Genomic DNA, 14042 nt, shown 5'->3' with positions numbered 1-14042 from the left:
AAGGGAAGTCTTGACTCCACAGTTGCCGGTAAGGTAAATTGATCAAACGATAAGTGAATGATGATTTATTGATTACAATCTATGCTTATATACTAAAGCGAACCATAACAATGAAAATAACTTATTTGGTCACAATAAATGGATTCGCGAAGTCCCCAGTTGTTGTACCGTGTTCCTTCCAGTCAGCAGATTTCGGTAGGTGCCGTGATCCACTTCCATTGTTCATAAATTCGAATTCTATAATTCTAATGGAATTTTCCATCGGAAATGAATATCGGAATGGATAATTCGAAATAATGTTCGAATTTCGAACATCAACCTACTCCTTTCCCATCTCTTTTCTTCCAGAAGTTTTAACGGACGTAATTAATTCCGTCAATCGCCTATATTATTCGTGTTTCGACTCGACGAATATGTTCGTAGAGATCCTGAGCGAAATAATAATGCAGAAAATAAAATAAAAGATGTGAATGCATACAAAAACTTCCAGATATCAAGAATAAAATGTTCAAATTATATGGTCGCAAGTAATGGAGCCAGTTTCATAATCAAACTTAGCCCTTTTAAAGCTTCCTTTAGTGCTACTTAAAATTATGGTGAAGAAAGCTTTAATTGGAATTTGATTATGAAACTGGCCGTAATTTTATTTCCCGCAAGAAAAGACGATCCCAGAACTAAAGCTGCTACTCATACATAACGTGCGTTCAAAAAAATTCGTCGTCAACTAGGTAATGGAATTTTGAACAGCGATATTTCGTGTCTAAATGTAATTTTTAGCTTTTGCTGTACTATTTTCCAGGTGAACTGTCAAGTTGGAAGTTAGTATTTTGGATTGTTCTTGATTAAAACTTATCAGGAAATTACAAAGATGGTTTTTACGGACGTGTAAAGCCGGCCACAGACATCGGAATTTTTCATCGGTTCGTACTGCATCGGTTCGATCTGACGGTTCGAACCGCCGAACTGTTTTGCCCACACACTTCAGTAAATCCTATCAGTTATTTCTCGAATTCAAACGTCATGAAGAGGAAACATCTTTTAGCAGTGGCGGTCGCGGTTCATTTGCTCAATGCCGGCTATGCATAGGACTCGACTTGTACCACAGATTTCTCCGTAATCTGTGACTTGTACTACGCTAATGAAAGATAACCGTCGGCTCTAAACGAAGTCCCCACACACTGTCGGTTCGGACCGACAACCGATGGACCGACGGAACAAAAATCAAGCGCCGACAGATTTTTAGACCGAAGGATCGACCCGACGGTTTTTCACCACACATATCGGTTTTTGGTGATTTTGAACCGACGGTTCGAACTGCGGCAGTACGAGCCGATGAAAAATTCCGAGGTCTGTGGCCGGCATAAAAAGCATTTACTATTGAATCCTACTTCAAAATTGGGGGGAAAATAGAAGGATCTATTTCAGCGATATTCCCAATGTATATCCCAATGTTGCTGTAAGAATCAATCTTTCGAAAGTACTGTTTTGCGATGCGTTGACGGAACAGGTATGTTCAAGCAAAAAAAAGTAGTTGTCCACCAAAGAAGAAAACCTTAGAGTTATTCAGTAATAATGAAAATATGATGACAGAAGTCAAAATATTCAGGAACTTCTGTTCGGGTTTCATCTCATGTGGCTGGAGTATCTATTGGCATATTTTATACCACACGATTTTGAATAAAAGACATCAGTTTGTTTTCATAAAGATTGATATGTTATCAGAAAATTTAAAAGATTAATCACCTATCCTTGTAGCATCCAAAAAAAATTGGGGTTTGGTATACATCAGTTAATGGCAAAATGTGGAACCTATTTTTTTTTATGGAACTTTAACAGTAGAGCGTTATGAACAAGGAGAAAGCATCATGCTTTTTCATAGCTAAATTGAATTTTGATAAATTGTGCAATATATATTTATTTCCATGTAATTCAGTTCATTAGTTTAGTCATGGATTTGCAGTAACGACCAAATTAATTAAATATTTATAGAGAATTAATAAAAATATTGAGATTCTTACTGTGCTTTATTCATATTACTGAAATAGGTGAAACCTTTTTTACAAAGAAAAAACATAATACCACGATCCTTTCAAGATTAATGTCTCTTATACCTACGTATATGTTAAAATTTTTACCAAGAATTTTTCTAACCGCCTTAGATTGTTTGGATTCTTGTGATCTGACTCAATAGAAGAAATGCTTTTCGCACTTTGGGCGAAATTAACTTTTCCTCATAAGTGCCTTTCCACTTTCCATACAAAATTACGATGTAATTGATAGTGATAGCGATGATAGTGGTTTTACTGACGGGCAATGACGATATAATCATCTCAGCCGCTCTTCGGGAAACACTAACAGTAATTCAAGGTTGCTGTGATGGGGAGCAGTTAGGTGTTAACCCTTGCGAAACCTCGAACTTCACCAGGAGAAGATAGTTCCAAATTTCCCCTCCAACTCTCTACGGCAAGATTATTCCACTTGTGGAGGAAGCCAAATATCTAGGCATTACCCTGGATAAGAAGCTTTACTGGAACTCCCATGTGGAGAGAGTTATCCACAAAGCCAGGCACTCCCTATGGGCCTGTCAAAGGATTTGTGGAAAAATTTGGGGGATAGCGCCGAAGCAGCTCCGCTGGCTGTACGTCATGGTGATTAGACCATTGATCACCTAAGGCTGTATCGCCTGGTGGTCCTGCACATAACGCGCTCAAACCTAAAACAAACTTTCCAAACTCCAGAGAAGGGCATGCCTCATCATTTCGGGGGCATTCCGCTCTACACCAACTATGTTTATATGGAGATGCTATTAGACATCCCTCCCCTTCACATTCTTGTCCAGGGAGAGGCAAGACTATCAACTCACAGGCTCGACCACCTTACCGTAAATAAGCCGGACAAACTCATTTTCGTGCCCAATCGTCTTGTAGCCCAGTTGGAGGCAGTTCTCTGATTCCAGGCAGAGACGAATGGCTCCGTCACAAGGAATTCTAACTATAAGGACCTTGCTGGTTTACTGATGGCTCCAGAACTAACTCCGGATCTGGAGCCGGAGTCTACAGTCGTAGACCGCTGACTGAACTCCTAGTATTCCAGGCGGAAATCTTCGCCATTGATCTATGCGCCAACCATTTGCTTGACATGGGTTGGACGGGTAGGTCAATAAAAATTCTAACGGATAGTTAAGCTGCCATTAAATCCAAATTGGGAAGCTTAAACAGACTGCAACTGATTTGGGTACCTGGACACTCGGGGTTCAGAGGCAACGAAGTATCGGATGCTCTAGCCAGATAAGACGCAACATCAGCGCTTATTGACCCGGAACCAAGAATAGGAATTTCCAATTCCTTAATCAGGGAACGGAACAACAGTTGGATAAGCCAAAAGGTCTTGGAATACTGACGCAACCGTCCTGGACTGCGCCACTCGCACAGGGCTATTTCAGTGCTTCCCAGCCTATACACAGTCGTTGGCTAGGATTTTCTAGAACCAATCTGAGATCCATAGTGCCAATTTTCACAGGACATTGTAGACTTAGAGCCCATCTTAAAAAACTCAGCGTCGTCAATGACCCTACTCTGCAGACTCGACTCTGCTTAGAGGAGGACGAAACGATTGAGCACATCCTCTGTGACTGTCCGGCGGCAGACAGGGTCAGACTTGGAGTATTTGGTTCTCCGAAGATGGACCTGGAGGAACTCAAGAACCACTCCCCCTACGACATCATCTTCTTTTTGAGCAGGATGGGACTGGAGAGAGAGGTCTAGCTCTACGAGCTTGCCTGTATGCTAAAATATACCACTTGATCGCAGTGGCAGGTTTGGTTTATCCGTCCAACACACCCAGCAATCAGTAATCAGTAGGTTTCAATCGGAAATGACTCGGAAACTATTGATTTTACTGAAAAATTTCATACTGCATGCTCAAATTCAATCCCTATCACTACTTTTGCTGCTTAGTTTCTCTTTAATTATCCAATCATTGTTTATAAATAAATAATATGAATCAACCTTTTTCGGATGAACTTTTTCAAATAAAGTACTTCTTCTTCTTCTACGTGCGGTGTGCCACCGGGCTGAACTGAGGCCTCGTGACCCATTGTTCGTCCGCTTGTAGTTGGAGAGACTTAAACTCTGTGACATGCTGACAAAAATGCCACAAGTCGACAGAGAGGTGTCCCTTTCACCATAGGAGTTGTGGGTGTTGTGTTTCCTAGGTGTGTCATCCTTAAGTCTTCAAGGTTGATACAGAAGAACAAAATGTGTTCAACCGTTTCCTCCGCGCTCCTGCACCAGCGGCACAGGGAACAGACTCAGTTGTTTCCTCTCAAGAGCTAAGAGTTTTTTGACCTCAGGCACAGAGGATGGTCTCTCAATGAGAAGCCTCGACTGTCTAAGACCACCTCTCATGCTCCATCCAGAGGAAAATTTCCTGTCCAGCCAACTATTGAAGAAGTACTTGACAGATGTACGACAGATAGGCAGCGCCGGTCCCGGACCAACAAAAGCTGAGCGGGCTCCCTGCTTTGCAAGTATGTCTGCCTTCTCGTTCCCCGGAAGTCCTGCGTGAGCCGGGCACCAGATAACTTCCACAATGTTATCAGAGCCTAGCTCCCGCAGAGCCTCTCTGTATTCCTTTACTAGGTGTGAGTTAACCCTTTCCTCAGAAAGGGATTTCAGGGTTCCCTGACTGTCACAACAAATATAGATGTGTTTTCCGGAGTACCCTCTGCGGATATTCTCCAGTGTGCAGGCTAAAACAGCATACAGTTCAGCCTGCACTATGGAACAATCCTTCCTTAGAGGGATGGATAGATTGAAACGAGGTCCCACAATTCCCACTCCAGTCCCTGTGGGCATCACAGAGCCATCGGTGAACCAAGTGGGACCTTCAGGCTCAAGAAGCCTGTTTGGTGTAGACCATAGGTCTCTGTCAGGGACAATTACCCTGTAGAATTCGGCAAAGTAGAAGCTGGTGCCCGCGCGGTTCCCTCTATGGAGAAGGGATGCGTTGGCATCCCCCACCATCTTAAGAGCCCTCGCATGCTCTTAAATAAAGTACTAAAAGTACTTTATTTTCCTCAGAAATTAATTTTTTCCATAGAAGTTCCGTGGGTTATTCTAGGTATAAATTTACGGCGCTCCACTAATACAGAAGAGACCATTACATTATTGAGAAGGCGAATAATTCAATTGTGATCTCTGGAAAAACTCACCTATCAACCCCTGTAAACCACTAGCCTGGTCTCCCCTGCATCAGAATGATCGTTGAATTGAGCTCGTTAAGGTGAAACTATAAAATTTCACGAAATAAAATAATAATAAGGCAACTAGGAATGACAGGAAATCTCATAAAACAAGTAATAAAACAACCGAATCGTATTCCCACTGAACATCGTGGGTGTTGCTGAAAAAAAATGAGGGAATACCTCCACGGTATGCGCCGCCACGGATGCAGATTCTTCCGGTGTTTGAAGCGTCGGTTTTCATTCAGTTTTACCGTAACCGCGTCGGTGAAAGCGTCGGGACGCCGTTATGTGCGCTGTTATGACCATGTGATTCGCGCGCTCATAATACAATCGACAGGTGCTTTCGAAGCGTCCGAATATTTTGGCGACAAATAAAATATCGGGTATATTGATTCATAATTACCCGTGTGTAGGGTTGACTGTGCCTATCTGTGGTTAGTGTTTCTATTGTTTGATACTTATTACCAACGAAAGTTTTCGATTGGTTATGAATAACTGATAGAAACAAAGTGAGTACGCTCAGTTACTAATTACTTTTTTTTATTAGGTTTTCTGTGAAAATAAACTATATTTTTCAATTAAATATTTTTTGAAACAATATACAGGGTGCGCACTTCGGTACTCTGTAACTTTTCTTCGTCTGTGCTAGTGAGTCGACTTGAAAATGTTTTCACGGACAAATGAAACAGATAAACATCTACTCATAATCTGTGATGGATATCTGAAATTTCCGAATGGACATTGAATGTATACTATTTTCTCATTTTATGAGCGCCGTTTCAGATTCATGTCTGTCGTGGATACAATCCACGAAGAAAAAAAAATAAACTGAATGGAGTTGACAGATTTGGATTGCTTGTTCAAACTAATGAATAGAGAGAACCCACAATATTTTTCCCATCAAATTTTTCGGTAACTTTTCATTTACCCTGTGTATCCTATCGAGTTTAAAGCTAGAACTTACCCAACGTTACCCAAACGTGTACCCTGCAAATTTTAAGCTCTTATTTTCGTGGAACCCAATCGTTTGAGACAATTTTCTTCTTAAAATTCGAAGTTATATGTATAGGTTCTTCGTATAATTCTTCCAACCTCTCAACTCAATTAATGGTGTATGCGTGTATGAAAATAAAAACTAATAATCACTCACCGTTCTTCAGAACCAGTCAACAGGGGCAGTGTATCTTGCTAAGGACGATGCTTTCCAGATAACGGAGTTCTATTGATGTTGAGAATTGTGAATGGACCCTATGAAAATTATTATTAGGGATAGACCTTGAGAATGAAATTGTAAAATAGTGAAAATCGAATACTGAAACTGATGAAAACAGATTTTAAAAATGAATACTCGAAAGTGGCTCGGGTCTGTGAAAGAACACTTCACCTTAGCTTTGAAACTTGGACTTTTTGGAAATTATCTACAACTTCTCGTGCACGCACTCTCGTGAACCCAAGTTCGGTGAGAACATACCTTTCAACATCATGTGTAGCAAAAATTCAAATCGCGCTTATTCGGATTCATCAGTTGATTCAGCATATAGAGAATGGTGCAGTAACAATTAATTTTTACCGAGGTACCGCAGTTTTTCCGCATTCATTTGCAGACACCCTGTATGAAACACCAAACTGTATACCTATAAAAGCTTTGAACGAACAAGAAAAGTTTTGTGATAGTCTTAAATTCCTAACAATAAATCCACATCTCCTTTCATCCAGCATCCGAAACTATATCTGTGTAATGTGCTATCCAAATTAGTTTACCCTTCAACCTGATGATAATTATTTCAAACTATACCCAGTTTCTAAATATGTTTCGCCAGAATTCATGTTTGAACACCTTCATAAAAAAATTGGCAAATTCTATCAATTGCCTTATCCCAACTACCATGAAAGTGAAGGGAAAGAAGTAGGGACATTTAATTTCAAAACGTTATTGAAAAAACGTAGAATACTTGTACCGTGATAAACAAAAACAGAAATGTACTTATGATTAGGATGAATATTATACGTATTGTAACCCAAAGTGGTTTCCCTGGGTTTATGAGGAACTTGACAAACTGCGATATATAGTCCATTTATTTTAGCAATAGCCTGAAGTTTAGCAATTAGCCTAAAGTTAGCGATTGAAAGGAAAACATTGTTGCCAGACTCTCAAAACAATACTCTCTGCCCACTGCTTATATTATCTTATTATAACGCATATTCCTGTCTGATGAAATAAAAAATTCGGGATTCCATAGCGAAGGCTTCATTGTAGGTAATTGAACAGATTAACTACGGTTTATTCAAATTCTCATGAAATCAGTAGATATTATCAATAATATTGATAAATCTTCTAACTCGAAATATTTTTATTAGGTCTAACCGAGAAAGTCTAATAGCATTAGGAACATACGAAAATGGAATTGATTTGATTTTGATAAGCATGATGAAATTAATTCTTATTCTTGTAGGAAAATAAATTATGTGGAAGTAAAATGAGAAATATGAATGAAAAATACATAATATACAACAATAACAATGAACTGAACCACTTTACTTTGACACCGATAGTTTTCAGACGTAGTTAGTCAATGGCTTACGATTGTATGACGAAATAGCACATTTTACCATATCATGAATTATGGAACACCATCTTCAGATTCTGAAATCGTGTACCAGGGTGGGCAAAATTGGTGATACCTGAACAACAACTTTTTAACCCAACGAGACATTACGGTTGTCATTTTTCGAGAAACTAATGATGCCATCAACTGCATTCCACTACCTATCTTCTTTTGTTTTCGAGTTGTAGGCCAAAATTGAAATTCGGGCGATTTCATTTTTGGTCATTATCTCCTTTTCTGTTTGTGCTAGGATGTTGAAATGAAATCATTATACAGACATTTTTTTTATAGCAATCCAGTGGCGTACTATGATTTTTTTCCAATAGGTTTATTTGCTAAGCTATAACATAAAGTTGTGATTTTTCTTATGAAAACAGTAGTTTAAAATGAAATAGAAAGAATTTTTCCAGTTTCAGAAATATATGATACGTCATACATCGCCCAGATTTGTTCAGATATCATACGAGAAAACAAAACTTTATGTTATAGCCCAGCAACAATCAGAGTTCGCCACTGGAATGCTATAAAAAAAGTGTCTGTAATTATTTCAGAATCTTAGCACGAACAGAAACGGAGATAATGACCAAATTAGAAACTTCAATTTTGGACTATAACTCGAAAACAAAAGAAGATGGAGGAATGCAGCTGATGGTATTATGTATTAGTTTCTCGAAAAAAGACGTCCTTAAAATGCCATTCACTTTTTTTTATCTCGTTGGGTTAAAAAGTTGTAGTTCAGGTATCACCAATTTTGCCCACCCTGTACAAGCCAAAAACTCAGACTGCCATTCTCATTACATTCTCAGTTCCTGCTGATAACGATGATCTTGTGTCAAGTTCCAGGTAATATAAGTTTTATGAATAATTCTCGTATGAGAAATTTAACTACCTACGAAATGGACGGTGGTTCCATCTTTTGTCCCTTTAACAATCTACGTCTAGTTACTCTTCCAACAGGCTATCCATCTTTACACCCGCTTGGTCAGCATTCAATTTAATGACCATACTCCCTACGTCGGATCATGGGGAAGGACCAGGTGTAGGTGCAGACACGAATGGCCTCATAATAATGGGGCAATTCAGTGAATATCACGCTGAATTTTCCCATAAAGAACCGAATGCGAAAAAAGCTGACCAATGAAAGTCTGACGAAAGTTCATGAACTTCGGAAGGTTTGAAGGCTGATATCAGCGAAAAAGTCTGTCTGGTGACTCCATTTCTTATTTTACACATCTATTGGCTTTGGTGCAGTAATAAACGTTCGACTTCATTTCTGTTTAAATAAATGGTAAATTAAACATACATATATGCTGCAATTTGAGTCTTTGACGTATCAATGGAAAATTAGGTTCTCAAAAAAACTGGTTAGAGAGTTCCTCATTGTGAAATTAGTTGCTAGTTGCGGCTTGCCAGGGACGGCAAGTTCGGCATTGCCGACTCCAGAAATATACTAACCGACCAAGAAACTGCCACAAGGAGCTGTTTAAATTTCAAATTTTTTTTGGTAAAACATAGATAGTAGGTATAGCAAGGAGTAAAGGATTAAAATTTGTAGAAAAAAAACCGAAGGGTTAACAATTCTTTATTAAATTTGTTAATAATGTGTTTGTCCAACGCGATTATCTATACACCTCTCAACATGTCTTGACTTTGATGCAAGAAGATGGTCTATTTCTTCTTGAGGTATACTATCCCAAGCTACCTATACTTCATGTCTCAGAGCCGACAAAGTCCGTGGGAGCTGAGGTAAATTTCCAAGACTTCTACCCATGATGTCCCAAACATATCATGTTACCTCGAATAAAGACTAAAGGTGACCAACTTCCATGTGCAATAGCATCCCATAACATAACACCCACTGTCCGGTGTACATGACGCTCAACATCAAAATGAGGTTCACGTCTTTCTCCTCGACGTCGTCTTACCCTTCTTCAGCCATCATGTGCACCCAAGGAGAATCGATATGAGAGACCTGATGCCATTCCATATTCTAATGTTGTCGTTATCTACACCACTGTAATCGTTGCTGTCTTTCCTCAACCTTAAGAGGTCGATAATGATGCAGTCCAAAAGACATTACACGGCGGTAAACCGTTCGGACAGTTACAGGATGGCCTTGTTCTCCTAACCACTCATCAGCCAATGTGCCAAAGATCGAGTTGTCGCAAATCGGTCTCTAATGGCCATAAGTCTTAGACGTCGATCTCGAACTTCACCTGTGCCCCTTCGACGTCTGGTGACTATTCTTCTTCGATTTTGGGCATTATCAAACCACGCTTGTCAACATCTCATAAAAGTAGTTGGATTTCGGTTCGTACGGTCAGCGATTTCTCGAAATGACAACCCCGCCTCCCGTAGTTAATAATTCGACCTCTTTCAAATTCACTTAGCTCGCGATAGATTCTGCGTACACTTACTCTACATGGCACATACATGACAAAGGCGAAGCAAAATTTTCAGATATCGCACATCTGAGTGAAGTGTCAGTTGCGCGAAATATGTCATTCTTAGTTCATATCTGAAAATTATGCATCGCCTTCGTCATGTATGTATGTGCCATGTCAGTGCTACGCTACTTTGAGGGCGCTCCCACTTACTTGACAAATTCATCTGTTACTTCCAGGGACTTTTTAGTATAGGTAATAGGTATATGGTAGGTAAATTTTCTATTATAACACTGATTACTTTGATACCTTCTCGAATTACTCGATAACTCTGAAGTTACTGCCCATACAAGGGTCCGCATCTCTCCATTCGTATATCCGAATCCAGGCGCGTACCCAGAAAGGTGTGTTGGCGGAGGCTCATCTATAATCCACTAAAAGAAGAAAAGGTAACGAAAACATTTATTTCTTATAACTATAAAAAATTATGAAGAACAAAAAGAAAAAATATTAAATTATGTAAGAATTGACTAGTTTTTCGTTATTAAATAAAATCAAACATTAAATTCTGGTAAATATAAATCTATAAAAAAGAAAAAACAAATATCAAAAAGTTTACTACTTTTTAGTTATTAAGCTCCAAGTGCGTTGAGCCAGCATTAGCAAATCAAATTTTTGATAAGTGAGGAATATTTGGATGCCAATTCATTCACCTCGATGGCTATAGGGAATTTTCCACCACCCCGAAAGAACCACTTGATGACAGCGCGAACAAAATTCTTGCGAATTACCTTGACATTCAATAGATGGCTGTACTTGAGAGCTTCATATAATAATGTTATTGGTCTAATCTTATTTTACTCGAACAATACTTGAAAGTTCTATGTGTCGAATGATAATGAGGGACCTCTTGCAAAAGCCTTGGGGGGGGGGGACTAGAGCCCCAATAGCCCCCCTGCGTACGCGCCTGGCCGAATCCATTCTTACGACCCTGAAACAGTGAAATCCTCGATGTTCCTCGTCCTATTCGTAATTTATTTTCAAACCACCGAAGTTTTCGTTGTTTTGTTTCACTTGAGAGATAACGGTGAGAAAGTTTCTTATTATAGTAATTATCTTTATTGGCGTCAGCAAAATGGTGAAATCTGGAAATATAAACATAATTAGCTTTCATTATGGACAAGTTCAAGGTTGTTCAGAAACTGCATAAATAATCTGCCGGCCTATGATGAATATTCACGAGTCACCATGAAATATTACCAAATTGGCAATCGTCAAAATTCAAAACGAAAAAATCACCCTTTCTCCAATAAAATATACAGGCATATAAAAAGAAAGAAGGTCTGATTTGAAATTCTATACCAATCTTACTGAAAATAAAAAACAATTGCGAAAAATTCCCTAAGATTTAACTATTAAGCAACTTAATCAATATTATTGGCAGGTGGTGATCACGTGATCGAATCTAACAATTAGGTTGGTTTTCTCTTAAGAATTCAAACCGCTATTACATAATCAGTGAGTGCTACCTGTATAGGTAGAGTGGAGACTATCATGACATTTGCTTATAGGGGATGTCCTTCTAGAATCTATAATTGTTCTGCTAACGGTTCTGAGTCTTCTTTGTCATATCCGTACCCTAGATCCTAGATGCTTATCTTTCACAATATTGCAATTTTCTTTTAGACCTTTTTCCAGAAGAAAAACTGAATAAGTGTGAAAAATAATAATACAACAAACGCAATAGTTTTAGACAGTTTTAGCCATACGTTGAAAAAACAATGAATATCTGAACAAGCATGTTATATATCAGACAGTATTTTTAATGTATTTATCTATATCGTTGAAAGCGAAAAAACGAAGCCGATGAGGAATGATCGGCTTTCGTTTTTTGGAAAAAAATCAAAGCAGTGGTAGGAGAAATGTAATAAATACGTAAATTCTTTCAATCCTTTCTAAAATGATCTGGTTTTTCTTGAAAAATTAGTTGCATATTTTCTATCAAAATCTTCAAATCACACATACTTAATTTTCAAATTAAGATGCATATTGTGAATTTCATTTCGATACCTTCAGTAGGAGTAAACATTATAATGGTCGATTCCACAAAGTACTTAAGTATCCTACTTCGTACATTATCACTTATAGTAAACTAGTTCTCGATTTGTGAATCTGCAAACTTTGGAGACAGGATCAACAAACCTTAATTGTGTGTGAATCTTCCACGGTTCAACAAGTTTGTATTAAATTTATTGGAGTAGCGATCTGGTTAATCTTGGAACAGCTTCCGAATACGATCTAACTTCGAATATTACCTAATTGTTCGGTTTTATCGGAATCTGGTTACCTTGTTAGCCCCTAATGTATTTTGATCCAGTTTGTATCTTCTCAACTTGGGATCCTTTTCTATAATCATTATTAAATCGAGTTAATGGGGATAAAATATTGATATTTGGTTCAGCGATGATTTTTTCCTCATTTCTTCATTACGTATGCATGATATTTACAAAGAAATGTATCGTTGAAAAAAAATTTTGTACCCCTAATTAAAATGATGAAAATACGGTTATCAGTTTGGGGGGATCGTAGACATGCTCACCCCTACTTTCGAAATTGCAAATTTTTTTATCTCAAAGTTTTGTACTACTTTTGCACCGAAATGTACCGTCAAGAAAAAGTTTTGTACCCTAAGATTAAGGGGTCCTAGGAGGGTTTCAAATTGAGGGGGCTGGAGATATGAGACGCGTTAAATTTACTCTGGAAGTTGAAACACAAAATTCTACCCTACCATACCGTCCATACTCCATACCTAGATGTTCTTTTGATCAGAACAGATGATTGGTACCAAAAACCTCCTTTTTAGGAAAGAGTTTTCAATTTTAATTCGAAACACCTTTTCACACTGAAAATCAATATCATTAATAACCTTGAGCACAGGGCATAAAAACAATCTCATGAGGAATTTCATTAATTTATTTTGACAAAAATAAAATCTATTTTAGAAAGAAACGATTAACCAAAAAATTTATTGAAAAAGTTTCGAATGAGAACATAACTCGTGATAATCCTAATAATAGTATATCAGAAGTTAATAAACAAAATTTTTTTCAACTAACGTACCTCTATCGAAAATATCAGGAATCAATTTTCTAGAATTCTAGATCAAATTTAGGAATAGCTTTCAAATCTAGTAATATTTACTGTTCAAATGTTCTTCAGAAAGATTAAAAGTAAAACCCAAAAAGAATGGCTAAGTCACTCTATTTATAATTTTTTGTAACGATTGTCAATCGACCTACATTGGACAAAAAGATAGATACATGAGGGACCGAATGAATGAACACAAAAGAGATTCCCAAAATATACTTATTCCCTTCAAAAAAAAAAAGATAATAATACAGCATTAGCCGATCATGTTCGAAAAAATCTTCACTCATTTTACTTCGATTTAAATTTAGTAAAAATTAATGTTGAAACAAGCTAAAAACTCAAAAATACTCATTACATGAAATTATTTCAATAAGACAAGATAATCAATCGTTCAATTAATAAAAGAACAAATATAGATGATTCAAATACTGCTTGTTATAGTTTGATAAAGAATAAAGAAAATTAAAAAAGAAAAATTGCAAATTAATTCTCTAGTTCCGTGGATTGAGTTGTCCCTCTCTTGGTCTCAACTATGTGTTGAAATATTGCACCAAAGACTAACCGTTTTGATTCAACTCAGTAATGATTGTTCTCCTGATGTCCCTGTACATCTTTGTTTTCGATTTCGACGATTTTTTATCACGTATGACAACCATT

At 37.8% G+C, this 14042-nt stretch overlaps 1 protein-coding gene across 2 annotated transcripts in view; it reads left to right on the top strand.

Moving 5' to 3' along the window:
• Positions 1-5525: 5525 nt before the first annotated feature.
• LOC123311280 (D(2) dopamine receptor A) overlaps positions 5526-14042 on the top strand; it is a 284840-nt gene continuing 276323 nt past the window's right edge. The window contains exon 1 of one of the 2 annotated variants that reach the window (XM_044895162.1): positions 5526-5754. Coding sequence is in view for 1 of the 2 variants with exons in the window: in XM_044895163.1 (XP_044751098.1) it covers positions 10502-10504 (3 nt within the window). In the remaining variant the exon portion in view is untranslated. Of the gene's footprint in view, positions 5755-10352; positions 10505-14042 lie in introns of those variants that run through there. The other variant, XM_044895163.1, reaches the window with a different exon arrangement.

This window comes from Coccinella septempunctata, chromosome 4 (assembly GCF_907165205.1).
Source record: "Coccinella septempunctata chromosome 4, icCocSept1.1, whole genome shotgun sequence".
Taxonomy (NCBI): domain Eukaryota; kingdom Metazoa; phylum Arthropoda; class Insecta; order Coleoptera; family Coccinellidae; genus Coccinella; species Coccinella septempunctata.
Note: the sequence above shows the minus strand (reverse complement) of the source record. Positions and strands in the feature narration are given on the sequence as shown.